Here is a 16,340-nt window from a genome sequence, read left to right as displayed (position 1 = left end):
ACGGGATCGAAGCACGACGGAGAAAACCCGAAATCGGGCAAAAACCCTAATTTCGGTATTATGGAATTCTTCGAGGAAGCCGGAGGCTCGGGAAATATTTTTACAGGATATCAGAATTCATCTGGAGTCTATTAAAAATATTTAGAGCATCAGAACGGGAGCGGAAAAATATTCGGGATTGATCAAGGGTCAGAAATTTGCCGGAAGGGTAAAAAATCGCGTAAACCGACCGAGAAGCTCGAGGTGGCTCGTTGCATGGGTTCAGAACGTGGTGTCAAGCATCTAACAAGCTGAGTGTCTCCAGAAGCTCGAGGTGTCGCCGTGCATGGAAGCTGTACATGCAGCCTGACATGTAGAAGCACGAGGTGGATCGACCAAGCACGAGGTGTCTCCGCGCATGCAACCGAAGCATGCTGATCGACATGTGTGTACTGGTGTGGCTTCTTGCATGCACTCCAGGCATGCATCCTGACATGTGGGAGGAGTGGTGGCGTCCTGCATGTGTCCTGGACATGCAGCCTGACATGTGGAGCACGAGGTGCCGCCGCGCATGCGTCCGGAGCCATGCGAAGCGACACACGGGCTGCCACCAACCTGAAGCTGATTGGCTGGTGTCTCCTATAAATACCCCACGACCCCAGCTCATTTCTTCACATCCAGACCTGTCCAAACCAAGTTAAAAACGTGAGAGAGAAGTAGAAAAAGAAAGGAAGTGATTCCGAGCTATTTCGAGAATTTTAGAGAGTTTTCGAGGTCAGTTCTCTACTGATTTCGAGTCAGCGCCTAGGGACGGTTCTGTCCAACTGAATTCGTCCAGGGCACTCAGTTCCTTTTATGATCAAGTGGAGATGCTGTCCGGAGTTAGTTCAGTTCTACGGGTTCAGATCAGTCGAAGTTCTGCTCGATACTCCGCCGGGAAGTCCGAAGAACTGTCCAGAAGCTAAAGGAGGTTCTGTCCGAGTCCAGATCAGTCTGTCGAGGCTTGTCAGTTTCTTCATGGTGAAGCCGAGGTTCTGTCCAAGTCAAGATCAGTTCAGTCCAGTCCAGTCAAGTCGTCCCTTGGGTTTTGGCTAAGTCCTCTCCGATCAACCAGCTACTTCTCGCCTAGAACACTGTGAGTTGGTTTTGTGTGAATTCCATTTGGAATTTAGGGTAGATCGAGTAGCATATAGATTGGAATGATCAGTCTATTGAATGGTAGAGTCCTTAGGGTTATTTATTTATGGAACTGGACTCAGTTTAGCAAGGGCTAAGCTGAGATGAATGGAATTAAGACTGAGTTGATAACCTGACTAGGACTAGGGCTAGGATGCATCATGTTTTCTATTCTTGCGTGTTGATATGATTGAGTGCAGGTTCCCGTTATCTTTAAAGATAGTGTCGTAGCAGGAGGCCGAACTATCTGGGTAACGGTTTGATTGAGTAGATTGATTGAGTAGATTTAATTAAATGCTTGCTCGTTTAATTAATCTTGTTGATTGAGGTTAGTCATCTCTTGGTAAGGGAGTGACTAACTGGTTGAGTTGTTTAGTTTTGGGTTGGAGTCTTGTCCCTTAGGTCTTTCCTAGGGATAATTGTGTCGAGTGTGTGTTATGCCGACAGCAGGTGCGAAACCCGCCCATGCTAGGCATGTTTTGGGGTGGACTAGTGTTTCCTCGCCCTCGTATTCAGCGGGTTTAAGGAAACCCCTTATTCGCTGGATCGGGAAGACTCAGATAGACGGGGTCATGGCCTATGGCTGAGTGATTACACGACGGTGTAATGTGGCAGTGACCCGAAGGACTGTGGGCTGTCGCGCGGTGACCCGAAGGACTGTGGGCCGCGGTCGGTTGAAAGTTCCTTCTTTTGGCCTTTGTGGTAGGGAGATAGGATATTGCCGATAGAGAGGAGGAACACGAAGTCACCAGGGCCCAGGTTAGAGTGTTGTGTTAGTGTGTCGTAGAGGGTTATAGAACCCTCGAGTTAATGTAGCACCGATATACGGTGTTACAAGTAAGATCGAGTCATTGGTAGTTACTATCTTGTTATTATTGTGATTGTGTTTGGTTGTTGATTGTTTGCTTGCAGGTTCTGACATTAAGTCTTAAGTCTGGTTTAGGTACCGGATTAGGCTTGTGTGTATTTTGTTAGTGTAGGCCTGACGTTGGCCTGTATGTGTTTGAGGGATTGCTTGTGAAGGGTGGTGGATATTAAAGCTATGCGGTATCATTGGTTGGCCGATCATGTTCTTGTTTGATTGTTGGTCGACCGGCTCATGATACTTGTATAGTCTAAGTGTCTAACACTACATGAGTACTGAACTCAAGCGTATATATGGTTAACTAGGGATTGGTTGTTGACTTGTTTAAATGCAGGTTCCCGTTACTTGAAGTTAGATTATGGCAGGAGGCCAAGTCTAACTTAGTAACGGTTTGCTTAGCCTTAGCTTATATTGCATGCTAGGGCTAGATTGATTGTTATTTTGGGTTGTCTGGGTTAGAGTCTAGGTTGCGGGTAGAGGCCGCCAGCTCACTGAGTAATACTAGATTACTCATCCAACTCCGTTGTCCTTTTTGCAGGTCGCTTTAGGTAAGGATGATTGGATAGCATGGTGCTGGACGTTAGGACCGCCGGTGTAGATTTTCATGCCTTTTGTAAACGGTATTGTGAATTGTGTTATGTTGACTCGATTTGGCATTAGGCCGGGCCCAGTCTTGAATTATTCAATGTATGAATATTTCTTAAATCAATAAAAGTAATTGTTTTATATGCGCTTCATGAATACTCTGATATTTGACTAGTCCGGTCTAACACAACGTTAGGTCGTGGTACGGGTTGAAAAGCTTTAGGCCTCGATCTAACGGAAAACGCTAACTCTAGGTACGGGTTGCCAAGCCTTGTGCCTTGACGCAGCGGGACGTGTTAGTGGACGAACTGGTCGAGGTCGTGGAGTAAATTTTGTGACTCTGGCCGGATCGTCCCTAACCCGTCACGTAGCGCTTCCGGACCATGGTGTTGGGTTGGACGGTCAGTTATGTTCTTGTTTGATTGTTGGCTGGCCGGTTGGCCTTTCATCTCTAACCCTTGGTGTGGGTCGTCCGTCGGTCATGTTCTTGTTTGATTGTTGGCCGGTGGGTTGACCTATGCCTAGGACGGTTCGGGGGTGTTACAGACGGCGAGGAGAGAGAGAGAGAGCGACCCGCGGGAGAGAGAGAGAGGCGTGAGAGAAGAAGAGAGAAAAGGAAAAGAGAAGCTTGACGGCTAGGGTTTCCTAGTCTCTCTAAATCTCTGCAGAGCTTCGCTCAAGTTTCAGAATGAGAGAAAAGAAGGGCTGCGTCTCTTTTTATAGGAAAGGATGAAGGGAACCCTAGGTTTTTGTCAAATGGGCCGTAGAGAAGCCCATTCTTTTATGAAAATTTTTGGGCCAGGAACCGGGCCGTTACAATCCTCCCCCGTTAATCAGAATTCGTCCCCGAATTCCAAGGCCCACATCCTTCGGACTAATCGTTCGTTACCGAAATGGATTCACACATTCACACAAAAATCAAGGGAGGCATACAAGGCGAGAACAACTTTGCTCGAATTTTTTTTTTTTTTTTTTTTTTTAAAAACCAATGAATGAATTAAGCTGAGAAAGAAATTTTGCAAGTAAAATGGATCTGATCAAAACCTTAATAGACCTATAGATATAGTGGGTGGTTTTGAAATCATTTACGGAACTTTTAGGGCAATCAAAACTTTCACAAACTCTTTTCTTTTAATGAAAACAAGTTGTTTTTTTTTTTTTTTTTTTTTTTTTTTGAAAACGTCGGAAATGCTGATCCCTTAGGACAGAACTAAGGGATCTTAACCTGGCTCTGATACCAATTGTAACTGCCCGATCCCCCGGCGTCCGACCGGGGTTATCGAAGGGGCGTTATGGACACGTGTCTACTCATTTAGACAACCCTACGTGTCCCGTTACTGGTCCCGAGAGACGAGCGCATAACCTTCTTTGAAATACCGTCACACCCACATCCATATACTTCTACTTACAGTCCTGTGCACAGGGAAAAAAATGGAAATGGAGGGGTGAGCAACAAGTTACTCAGTGAAGTGGTTCTAGACCAGCCTGCCCGCATGACACTCTATACTACTCTATGCGGGAACTACGGCTGACTAGCCACTACAATCAGTTAATGCATTTTATCATTTCCTAACGTCATCTATGATTTTCCACATTCACTTCCATTCATTTCTAACAACCTAGTGATCAATCAATACAATGATCTCACTCATTGCCACACACGTCAAACCCTAGACTTAACCGACTCATCTTACCAGTCCGACTCGATCCTATGACACCTTTAACTCCCTGTTACCCAACCATGAGCTAAAAACCCTACAATGCACATCCTTTTCATCTTTTCGTCCTTTTCAACAGTGGGTAGCCCCAACTAGGCTTCTACCCCATATTCTTGTGGATTGGCCACATCTCCTATGGGTGCTTCCATATTCTTGTGGATTGGCCACATCTCCTATGGATACCTAGCGTGGACTACTACCCCACATACTTTCCTTAGACCCTCTATATGCTTTCTCACCCATGCTTAACCTTAACATCATTCTCTCATACTTTTTCTTATCCTTTCACTTCCTTATCATTTTCACTTATCCCTTCCCATTCTCATTTACCTTCCTTATTCATTCATACTTGTACTTGGACTCAATTCACTAGACGCCACCCGTTATCGGTGCCACACACAATACACATCGCATTCAAGTTCTCCTTCAATAACTTTTATAATCATTACTCATCTATCGTTCTAGCATTTATTTCTCTCTAGCATCCTAACTTCAATCACAACAACACATGGGACAACACATCCAGACATACAAGAATCAACTACCAATCAATCATCACCACAACCATTCAATTCAGTTCATCGAGTCCCATTTATCAGTATGAGGGTTCTTATGCATCATGATCCATTCATCTATCATCCTAGCAATACCATGTCCTATCAACCTAACTCCCAATCAGGGTCTAATCAAACCTAACTCCAACATAAAGGAGTATACAGAATCATGAAAGAATGTTGGGTTCGAGACACTCCACCTTAGTCTAGATCTGGATCTGGATCTGGAAACAAGAATTTAAGAAGATGGAGATCTGGTCACCACCACCACTTCACGGCGCCGGCGAGAGGGAGAGAGAGAGAGAGCATGCGACGGCGAGGAGAGAGAGAGGGTGACGGCAAGGAGAGAGAGAGAGAGCGACGCGCGGGAGAGAGAGAGAGGCGTGAGAGAAGAAGAGAGAAAAGGAAAAGAGAAGCTTGACGGCTAGGGTTTCCTAGTCTCTCTAAATCTCTGCAGAGCTTCGCTCAAGTTTCAGAATGAGAGAAAAGAAGGGCTGCGTCTCTTTTTATAGGAAAGGATGAAGGGAACCCTAGGTTTTTGTCAAATGGGCCGTAGAGAAGCCCATTCTTTTATGAAAATTTTTGGGCCAGGAACCGGGCCGTTACAATCCTCCCCCGTTAATCAGAATTCGTCCCCGAATTCCAAGGCCCACATCCTTCGGACTAATCGTTCGTTACCTAAATGGATTCACACATTCACACAACAATCAAGGGAGGCATACAAGACGAGAACAACTTTGCTCGAATTTTTTTTTTTTTTTTTTTTTTTAAAAAACCAATGAATGAATTAAGCTGAGAAAGAAATTTTGCAAGTAAAATGGATCTGATCAAAACCTTAATAGACCTATAGATATAGTGGGTGGTTTTGAAATCATTTACGGAACTTTTAGGGCAATCAAAACTTTCACAAACTCTTTTCTTTTAATGAAAACAAGTTTTTTTTTTTTTTTTTTTTTTTTTTTTTTTTTTGAAAACGTCGGAAATGCTGATCCCTTAGGGCAGAACTAAGGAATCTTAACCTGGCTCTGATACCAATTGTAACTGCCCGATCCCCCGGCGTCCGACCGGGGTTATCGAAGGGGCGTTATGGACACGTGTCTACTCATTTAGACAACCCTACGTGTCCCGTTACTGGTCCCGAGAGACGAGCGCATAACCTTCTTTGAAATACCGTCACACCCACATCCATATACTTCTACTTACAGTCCTGTGCACAGGAAAAAAAAATGGAAATGGAGGGGTGAGCAACAAGTTACTCAGTGAAGTGGTTCTAGACCAGCCTGCCCGCATGACACTCTATACTACTCTATGCGGGAACTAGGGCTGACTAGCCACTACAATCAGTTAATGCATTTTATCATTTCCTAACGTCATCTATGATTTTCCACATTCACTTCCATTCATTTCTAACAACCTAGTGATCAATCAATACAATGATCTCACTCATTGCCACACACGTCAAACCCTAGACTTAACCGACTCATCTTACCAGTCCGACTCGATCCTATGACACCTTTAACTCCCTGTTACCCAACCATGAGCTAAAAACCCTACAATGCACATCCTTTTCATCTTTTCGTCCTTTTCAACAGTGGGTAGCCCCAACTAGGCTTCTACCCCATATTCTTGTGGATTGGCCACATCTCCTATGGATACCTAGCGTGGACTACTACCCCACATACTTTCCTTAGACCCTCTATATGCTTTCCCACCCATGCTTAACCTTAACATCATTCTCTCATACTTTTTTCTTATCCTTTCACTTCCTTATCATTTTCACTTATCCCTTCCCATTCTCATTTACCTTCCTTATTCATTCATACTTGTACTTGGACTCAATTCACTAGACGCCACCCGTTATCGGTGCCACACACAATACACATCGCATTCAAGTTCTCCTTCAATAACTTTTATAATCATTACTCATCTATCGTTCTAGCATTTATTTCTCTCTAGCATCCTAACTTCAATCACAACAATACATGGGACAACACATCCAGACATACAAGAATCAACTACCAATCAATCATCACCACAACCATTCAATTCAGTTCATCGAGTCCCATTTATCAGTATGAGGGTTCTTATGCATCATGATCCATTCATCTATCATCCTAGCAATACCATGTCCTATCAACCTAACTCCCAATCAGGGTCTAATCAAACCTAACTCCAACATAAAGGAGTATACAGAATCATGAAAGAAGGTTGGGTTCGAGACACTCCACCTTAGTCTAGATCTGGATCTGGATCTGGAAACAAGAATTTAAGAAGATGGAGATCTGGTCACCACCACCACTTCACGGCGCCGGCGAGAGGGAGAGAGAGAGCGTGCGACGGCGAGGAGAGAGAGAGGGTGACGGCGAGGAGAGAGAGAGAGAGCAACGCGCGGGAGAGAGAGAGAGGCGTGAGAGAAGAAGAGAGAAAAGGAAAAGAGAAGCTTGACGACTAGGGTTTCCTAGTCTCTCTAAATCTCTGCAGAGCTTCGCTCAAGTTTCAGAATGAGAGAAAAGAAGGGTTGCGTCTCTTTTTATAGGAAAGGATGAAGGAAACCCTAGGTTTTTGTCAAATGGGCCGTAGAGAAGCCAATTCTTTTATGAAAATTTTTGGGACAGGAACCGGGCCGTTACATAAACGGTTCCTAAAAGTTAGTATACCAACTAATCATATGGTTTAACAATTAGGAGTAATCATTTAAAATCAGACATCAATAAGAATCACGAAACTTATAGTGGTGAAATTGGGTTCGATTTTTTCCGGGTTAGTTTGGTTTGCACAATCATTGGTCCCCTGTGTTTCTTTAGGTGACAAGTTACTGGAAGCAACATGTTAAGTGTGTTCTACTCGATATCGTGACTATAATAGCAATTCCTATGAACAATGTGTATGAATATATATAGAAATGGTTGATTTTCAAATTTATGCCAAAAATATAACATATGAAATGACAATACACGAGAAGATACACACATTAGTTTGTGGAACTTCTTTTAGTTTCTTTTTTATTTTTCTCATCAGTTTTCTTCAAAGCCGTGCCAGCCCTGAGATATCCATAGGGTAAGCATCTGAAGGCGACTCTGCCTTGTACGATCTCCTTGCGATAACAATGTTTGCAGCTTCAGTTGGGTGAAACGCGTCCCAGAACACGTACGCGTTTCTGTCTCTACATGGTCTTTGTCCCGGTAAACATGTGATCTGACCAGCATTTCTCCCGATACCACAGCATCCTGCGTTCGTCACTCTAAACCCTGAAAAAGAAAACATTTCAAACCTATATCAAGTTCGGTTTCTTCAAATATAAAAAAAAAACAAAACCACATGTGTATCAGTGTATATACCAAATCTAGACGGGTTCTTGATCATGTCCTGGAAAATGTCATAAGCATTGATGTAGGTGAATTTCGCATCAGGGTGGTTGTTGTTGAGCTGATCAACCAGAGACCGTAGCTTGCTGTTGAAGATTTGGTTTGCTGAGTTGATTCTTTCGTCGCAAGTCCTTCTGTCACGACTACGAGCGAGCGCGTTAGGACTACAACCGATTGCGCCAATTCCTATCAATGCAAACTTCCTAGCTCCATAGTTGTATAGTGCCTACACGAAGCTTGTAATTTTATGTTAATTAATTATCTAATGACATAAAAACAGAGTTTGGTAGACAAGCCATATTTAGATGAAACGTACGTTAAGCTGAGTGCTGTAGCGACTGATGAGATCGTTAGCGTATTGTTCTGGTGTGAATTGTCTGCTAGAAGAGTAGAACGTAGGCATGAAGTAGTTGTTGAGGTAGTCATTGCTTCCCATACCAACAGAGTAAATGCATCTCTTGAGGTAATCAGCTGCTTGAGTCTCGCCTCCTAGCAGACTCACCACCTGCTGCACCGTGTTCTGGTAGTTCCTAACTTGCCCGCTAAAACTTATCCTTTGTCCCTTCATTTTTCAAGAAAACAAAAAAGGTTAAGAAATCTTCTAATATTCCTTCTTTTTTTCTTCTTCTAATATTCCTTTTAGGTATAAAGATTGTTGATAAAAAGTGTTATATATTTTTAGTTACCAATTGTCGACCGGTTTCTTCTCGGATTCCGGCAGCTGCAGATGCGTAATTAACTCCTGTGAGTATTTGCCGACCTCTCACACTATTGTACGCAGGTATGTAGTCATTAAATCCAAGTAGCTCAGCTTCAATACATCACAGAGAAAGGTCAAAACCATATTAGACTACGACTATTAATATTTTAGATACATTAGATTACGTAACTAGTATTAACTCTGTTTACTTAAAAGTGTTATATTGAGAAGATAGATTGTGGAAAAGGATGCATACCGATCTCGTCAACGGTGGTTCTTCCGTTGGAGAAACGGCCGGTGGGGCCGCCAAAATCGATGCCGTAAGGTAAGTAATTGGCTCTTGCAAAAGAAACAAGACCGTTGTTGTTTCCATTGTCAACCAAAGAGTCCCCAAAAATAAAGTAACATGGAACTTGTTGTGCTTTTGTTACACTAAACGCTAAACCCAACACCACAAACACTACACACCATTTCCTTAAGTAACTCTCCATTTCAAAACCAAAATCTGTTGAGTGACAAAAGAGATTGGAAATGGAAAGTGGAGTGATGTGAAGAAAATCCGTAGAGGTTGTGTGTATTTATATGCGTAGCATTAATGTTATGTACTCACTTTAACATTGGTGGCTTCAATGAAAAAAATCTGTTTTTGTTCTCATCCATTGATCAAAATTAAATACTAGTACTTATTTAAACTTTGTATGTGCCGACAACCTCATCGACAGCAATCACAGACTTAAGAACGTCATTATATTTAGCTCAAAAAAGATCATCATTGCTTTAAAGAGTTTAAGTGATAAACTGTACGTTTAGGTATTTCATATTTGGTTCGGTTTGATTTGAGAGTTTCCCTTTTGAGTATTTAAAAGTTAAAAATATAAGAATCATTTGCATATTAAAAAAAAAAAGCGGATTAGTTTTAGTTTGGTTTGAATAGTAAAGTAAGTCCATATAAAACTATGAAGAAACAAAAGCAGAAAAGAAAACAATTTGATTTTTTCTAGTAATATCAAAACTATAATCAAAACTCAACAATTCTCATACAAGTAAAAAGCATATGCTACCTCTGATATATATCTACTTACCATAATATTATTTTTGATAATTGGATGAAGAATTTTATCGTCTCAATCTTTTTAAAATTTTGTAAAGATATTTTGCAGCATAATCTGAGAAGACAAAAACGCGTACGTAGGTTTTGACAAAGCCACTTGTGCGTCCGAAGTAGAGTTTATTCCACGTACAAAATCCAAACTTGGTTAATTCATCAACTAAAATCATTTTATATATAACAAATCAGATATAAAATCGTGATAGATCGTGTATTATTGGTGTCACTTCCTGTGTGTGTATCTATATATATAAACAAATGTTTGTTTCCCTCCTGTTGCGCCACGTCATAAAGTCGTTGATTGTGAGTGCGACACATGTCTTCTTTGCCTAAAACTCATCGTTTCATTAATTTTTGATGTGGGCTTCTGCGTTTCATAATTGTTTACGGTTTAGTGGGCTTTTTGTTCACACCGTGATATAGCCCAAATACAGAGAGATAGCCACTATAATGAAAACATATGTAAAGACTGAAACTTTTGAAACGAGAAGGAAAAGAAGGACCGTACCGTGAGTTTCTGGATGCTACTGACTTCGCCTTGGTTGGAGGCGATATCAACGGTGACTGTTCATTTCGCCGCCACCTCCGGTAACTCAATAACATTTAAGAGTTTAAAATTATTAGAGATGTATTTTGAAGAGTATGAAGAGGCAGAGGGAAGAGGATGATGAGCAACAACACTGAAGAGGTTAAAAAAGAAAATCGAGCCAATTAATAAAAATATTCCACAGTTTAAGCGGTGGAGAGTAAATCAGATCGGTTTCTCAATTCCACTATGACTCGATCAAGAGAGAAATATAGTTTTTTTTGGTCCAAAAAAATATAGATATTATCAAAGCAAAGATTGCTCCGAACGAATCATAAGAAGATAAGGGAAGCAATCAAAGGTTTTCATTTCATTTTTTAATTAGTTATTGGGAATTAACATGAATGGAAGTGCCATACACGCGCAGAGACATGCGTGTTGGTGAGATATGAGATACATATTTTAAATTTAAAAGGGAAATAGACAGGAAGCAATGCGTTCTATTCCCATTGGATCTTTTTTTTAGCCTTTTGTTTCAAAGAAAAACGACATAACATAACCAGATTTACTTCGGTTTAGTTTAGATTCGATTCAGCTTAAATGCATGCATGATTTTAAGCTACACAAGTTTCATTCAATAAATAAACCAAATGAAATTTTTATTGTAAGAAATTGGGTTAATTAAAATTCATAAGACATAAAACAATAAATAATTAAAAATAATTTTACAATTATCTAGCTATTTATATTTCTATAATATTTATATATCAAAATAACATAAATATATGATTATAATTAATATTTAAATAAAAACCTGGGCGTAACTCGGGCCGGCCCTAATATCTATATATATAATTAAAAGATTTCAATTATTTAGAATGGAGAGGAAAATTGGTGAAAAGAAAACAGATGAAGAATTAGGTTTGAGCATTAAATGAAAAAGTGGGTTCTTCGTGAATAAATCAACGACTTTGTATCATAATTGACCAGGGCCGGTGATGCTTCCATGTCTCCTCCAACTCATTCAATTTAAGATCGTAGGTGAAACTCTTAGCATAGGATAATAACACATTTATTATATTATATCTTGCATGATATACGGTGAATTTCCACGTATACAGTTGTCTGGAAACCTCATATTGGATACTAGAGTAGTTTAGGATCCGACTCAAACTCAAACGGCTTGGCGATTCACTGGTTCTTCAAATTTCAATATATCAAAAGACATTTACAATCCAACGCTAAGCGATTGCCACATTCCCCTATTAACCAAATGTACTACCACTTTGTAACTAAAATCATTATGGACTTAGTGGTGACAGATACATTTGCCCTTAAATGATTTCTTCACAAAGGTCTTGGTCATAACAGAAGTCATGTTTTCAAAAAACCAATATGTAGATTCTAAGTATGTATAAGATTAAATGTAAAGGCATAAAACTTTTCCAAGATATATCTAGAAGACTGATCATTCAATCTTTCGACCGTCATTAGTCTCAATCATATAATCATAAGAAGAAGATAAACAAGGTATATTAATCAACCAAAAACAAGAAGTTTGAATTATATTCACTTTTTGAGATTAAGATCACAATCAAGTAATGATTGATAATCATTTAAGCTTGAATTTTAAATAACATATTATATTAGAGCATGTACGTAATTAATATTACGTAGGATGAGATTTGAGAAGAAATAGCTAGGAGATTTTCATGACCACGTAAGATCGATGAACTGAAAATGTAGTATGGATGAGATGGACATTTGGATTGTTTGATTCGGTCACTTTTTGTTTTGATGTAATACTACTATGACTGTCACCAAAGTGACCAAACTGTAGCTAAAATTAATTGTTTGAGTTCGGTCTGATTTAATTTTTTAAAAAAGAAAAATTGATAACAAATTATAAAATAAATTAAATACCTGTAACAATATCAATTATATATCAATTAGTATTTAGTAACGTCATTTAAAAACTTTGGTTTATATTGAAAAGAATTCTGATTTATTTAGTAATTTCGTATTATATCGGTTTCGTTTGCGTAAACATCTTAACACCGATTGGTTTAGAACTAAATTCGTATTTTCGGTTCGATCGGTGATATATAAAAAGTTAAAAACTATAGGATATCGCGAGATACATTGGTAAGAGGTTTTCATGAAGGTGTTCTTATAGATTTTTACAAAAAAAAAGTGGATGCAGATAGCGGCACAAAAATCAATAGCACACCATTTTATACTGTTTCGTGTTGTACAACTTTTTGGATCATCTGTTTGTTCGCATTGTAACTCCATTCGTTTGGTTGATAATTTTGGTTCGACTGGAATGCTTAACATTTTTCATTCTCTCTTTTTTTTATTTCTTTGGAACTCTTAGACCATCTGCAACGGGGGTTCTTCCCGTTAGAATTCTTAAAATATATATTATATATATATATATATATTATATAGGTATAAGTATCTATAGGGTCCACGATTTTTGTGAAACCCCATATGCAAAAGTTCTTTTTTTTTGATCAAACAAAAAAGACAAAATTCTTAAAATCTCATATTTATACCTATATAATATATACATACATATATATATATATGCATAATACATATTTTAAGAGTTCCAATAGGAAGAACCCAAGTAATCTTCCTGGTATGATCGCAACATTTTTCATTTTCTCTTATATATTGATTATTAAATCCCAAGAAAAAACAAAGCATTGTGGAAGTGAACCAGAAAGTGCAACTTTTATAAAGTATAACAATGGTACACACATATCATCAGAATATTTTCCCAGTAACTGAATTTAGAACTAGAAAATCATAAGTACATTTGGTTGAAAGGTCTCCTATTCGCTGTCCTTTCAAAGCCGTGCCAGTGCTGAGATATCAATTGGATATACGTCAGAAGACGATCGCGCATTGTAAGATCTCTGAGCAATGATCGTGTTCGCAGCATCCGTTGGATGGAACGCATCCCAAAACACATACTCATTACGGTTCGGGCACGGGCCTTGTCCCGGTAAACATGTTAGCTGGCCTCCGTTCTTTCCAACTCCGCAACACGCAGCGTTAGTAACCGTAAACCCTGAAAACATTTACCCACAGACCCAAATATATCAAGATTCAAGAAAACCTTTTTAGCATAAATTACAAAGAAAATATAATTTTGTCACGTTTTATTTTTGTGATAGAGTTAAGATCATGGCGGATCTTGGTACAACTCAGTGATATATTGACACTGCTCCCCCAAAGGTTTTGAAGATATAGATAGGTATAGGTATTCAAATTGTTTTTTTTTTATTATTAAAATTTTACTAAATGTTTATGACCTTCAAAATCTCAAAACCGACCATGGCTAAGATTCATGAAGAATTATATACCGTAAGTAGAGGGATTGGCGATTATGTCCTGGAAAACGCCATAAGCATTAATGTAGGTGAACTTAGCATCAGAGTGCTCGTTGTTGAGCTGTTGGACCATAGACTTAAGCCTGTTGTTGAATATTCGGTTGGCCGAGTTAAGACGCTCCACACAAGTTGTTCCATCGGGGCTGCCCTGTGCGAGTGCGTTCGGGCTACACCCTATGGCTCCCACTCCTACCAATGCAAACTTTCTAGCTCCGTAGTTGTACAGTGCCTTCATAAACACGCAAATAAATATTGTGGAACAAGCAATGTATACTCAGAATTGAACTAGATAGATCCCTCCTAAAGAGCTAAATGTGAAACTTATAACCAAAACTAAAGTTTGGGTACACGGATACTTTTTCACTTTTATAGAGATTAAAATTTAATTTATAAAAAAATATTATATTTATTATTTAATGTTTGGTGTATATCTTGTCTAACTCTATAGATTCTGTTGTTACGTAATGGGAGGTTCCTACCGTGAGATTCTTAGAGCACCCGTAATGGTGTTACCAAAGAAGAATCTTTAGAAAAAGTGTATTTTAATTTTTTAAATATTATTTTTTTTTCTTTTTTAGATAAAAAAAGATATATATCAACCAATCGCGGGTCGCTACATGTCGTGGGGACCCGTAAATAGTGCAAGGATTCACTAAGAAAGAGTCCTTATTTAGAAATTTTAAAAATTGAATCCTTAGCTTTTGGTAGGGTCCACTGGTTATTTAATTATTTTTTCCCTAAGAACTTTCACTTAAGGACTCCCATTGCGGGTGTTCTTATATTCCGCTAAGAACCCCACCCTAAGAACTCCCCTTTTAAACATGCTCTAAGGCTTGTTTGAGATTACTTTCGACAATTTGAATTTTTTTTCAAAAGGGATAAAGGTTGAAAATCAATATTGATTTGGACCAAATCATGTTCATATCTATTGGTCAAAAATAACTATATCTGACACACACATACTCACACAAAACAGAGAAGTTACTGCATAGAGCATAGTCTCATCAAACCAATTTAACATCACTGAACTTGAGAGAACTTACATTGAGTTGGTCGCGGTAACGATTGATGAGATCATCAGCGTACTGTTCGGGAGTGTACTGTCTGCTAGTGGAATAGTACTGAGGCATGAAGTAATTATTAAGATAGTCATTGCTTCCCAAACCAACAGAGTAAATACATTTCCTAAGATAATCAGCAGCAGTATTCTCATCTCCAAGGAGTTCCACCACTTGTGCCACTGTGTTCTGATAATTCTGAACTTGTCCACTAAATGGTATCCTTTGTCCCTTCATTCCCAAAACCAAAAAAACAAAAGGAAGAAAAGCTATTGTTTTGTTTTGTCTTATATGGAAACATACATAGATTTATCAAAATTTTGTTCTGGTTACCAATTGTTGACCGGTTTCTTCTCTAATTCCAGCAGCTGCAGATGCGTAGTTGACTCCTTGAAGTATCTGCTCTCCACTCACATCACTATACGCAGGAATGTAGTTATCAAATCCAAGTAGCTCAGCTTCATTATATCACAAGAAATGTCAAAACCCGATGTTAGATTATGATTATAACATTTCAAATCTCACTCTAGTTTAGTTAACCAAAATGAGATTACATCTCTGAGGAATAGTGGGGAAAACATGTTTTGTAAAGAAGAAAGATATAGTTTAGGGTTTACCGATTTCATCCACGGTTGTTTTTCCATTGGAAAAGCGACCGGTTGGCCCGCCCAAATCAATGCCGTAAGGTAAATAATCGGCTCTTGCAAGAGAGGAAAGACCATTGTTGTTTCCATTATCAACCAAAGAATCACCAAAGATGAAGTAGCATGGAACTTGAGGCTCTGCTTTTACATTGAACCCTAAACCTAGATATAAAACCAACACAGAAACCAAACACCATTTCCTCAAGTAACTCTCCATTGACCACAACCAGAAATAAAAAACACTTAGGAACTGATTTTTATGTATGGTGTAACACAATGTTTCGGTGAAGTGAGTTTTTTCTTTATAATGGGAAATGTAGGAGTCGTGGTGGTTGTGAAATGTGAAGAACCCAAAGAAGTTTTGAGTCTATATAGGGAGGGAGTCGGAAAATGTATTGTTATAATATTTTCTTTTCTTAGCTGTTGTTAAGTTTGGCTGTTTGGGAACACTTTATTTTAAGATCGGTGGGTCCAAAGTAAATACTATAGTTAAAGATACTTAGGGCAACATTATCGGGGTATGATAGAGGAAGTCGTTAGGCTTTATTTGATTTTATCTAAATAAAAATTGTATAATATCGCTGGGACGGACGCGGTTTGTCGTTGGCTAACATATTTTTTTTTTGTCCTTAGGTGATACGTGTCGGCAAGGGAATGGTGG

General features: G+C 39.1%; 2 protein-coding genes across 2 annotated transcripts; both read right to left on the bottom strand.

Annotated features, from left to right (window-relative positions):
* Window positions 1-7,901: 7,901 nt before the first annotated feature.
* Window positions 7,902-9,433, bottom strand: LOC106389386 (GDSL esterase/lipase At1g29670). Its single transcript, NM_001316006.1, is given in 5 exon segments — window positions 7,902-8,125; window positions 8,216-8,468; window positions 8,559-8,804; window positions 8,929-9,053; window positions 9,199-9,433. Coding segments are annotated over 5 exon segments (1,083 nt in total).
* A 3,863-nt stretch (window positions 9,434-13,296) lies between these two features.
* Window positions 13,297-16,099, bottom strand: LOC106389388 (GDSL esterase/lipase At1g29660). The gene is made up of 5 exons (XM_013829619.3): window positions 15,653-16,099; window positions 15,369-15,493; window positions 15,021-15,266; window positions 13,951-14,206; window positions 13,297-13,655 (listed from the first exon to the last, which is right to left on the bottom strand). Exons 1-5 carry the CDS (start codon window positions 15,894-15,896, stop codon window positions 13,432-13,434), a joined length of 1,095 nt encoding a protein of 364 aa, XP_013685073.1. The 5' UTR covers window positions 15,897-16,099; the 3' UTR covers window positions 13,297-13,431.
* Window positions 16,100-16,340: the final 241 nt, after the last annotated feature.

The sequence above is a fragment of the Brassica napus genome, chromosome C3, assembly GCF_020379485.1.
Source record: "Brassica napus cultivar Da-Ae chromosome C3, Da-Ae, whole genome shotgun sequence".
Classification (NCBI taxonomy): domain Eukaryota; kingdom Viridiplantae; phylum Streptophyta; class Magnoliopsida; order Brassicales; family Brassicaceae; genus Brassica; species Brassica napus.
Note: the sequence above shows the minus strand (reverse complement) of the source record. Positions and strands in the feature narration are given on the sequence as shown.

What these genes read in the sequence shown, in the direction of transcription:
- LOC106389388 (XM_013829619.3), bottom strand. Translation starts at nt 15,896, where the DNA reads ATGGAGAGTTACTTGAGGAAATGGTGTTTGGTTTCTGTGTTGGTTTTA. An exon ending in AACAACCGTGGATGAAATCG is followed by an intron (nt 15,494 to 15,652) that starts GTAAACCCTAAA and finishes GATATAATGAAG; the next exon opens with CTGAGCTACTTGGATTTGAT. An exon ending in AAGAAACCGGTCAACAATTG is followed by an intron (nt 15,267 to 15,368) that starts GTAACCAGAACA and finishes TTGGGAATGAAG; the next exon opens with GGACAAAGGATACCATTTAG.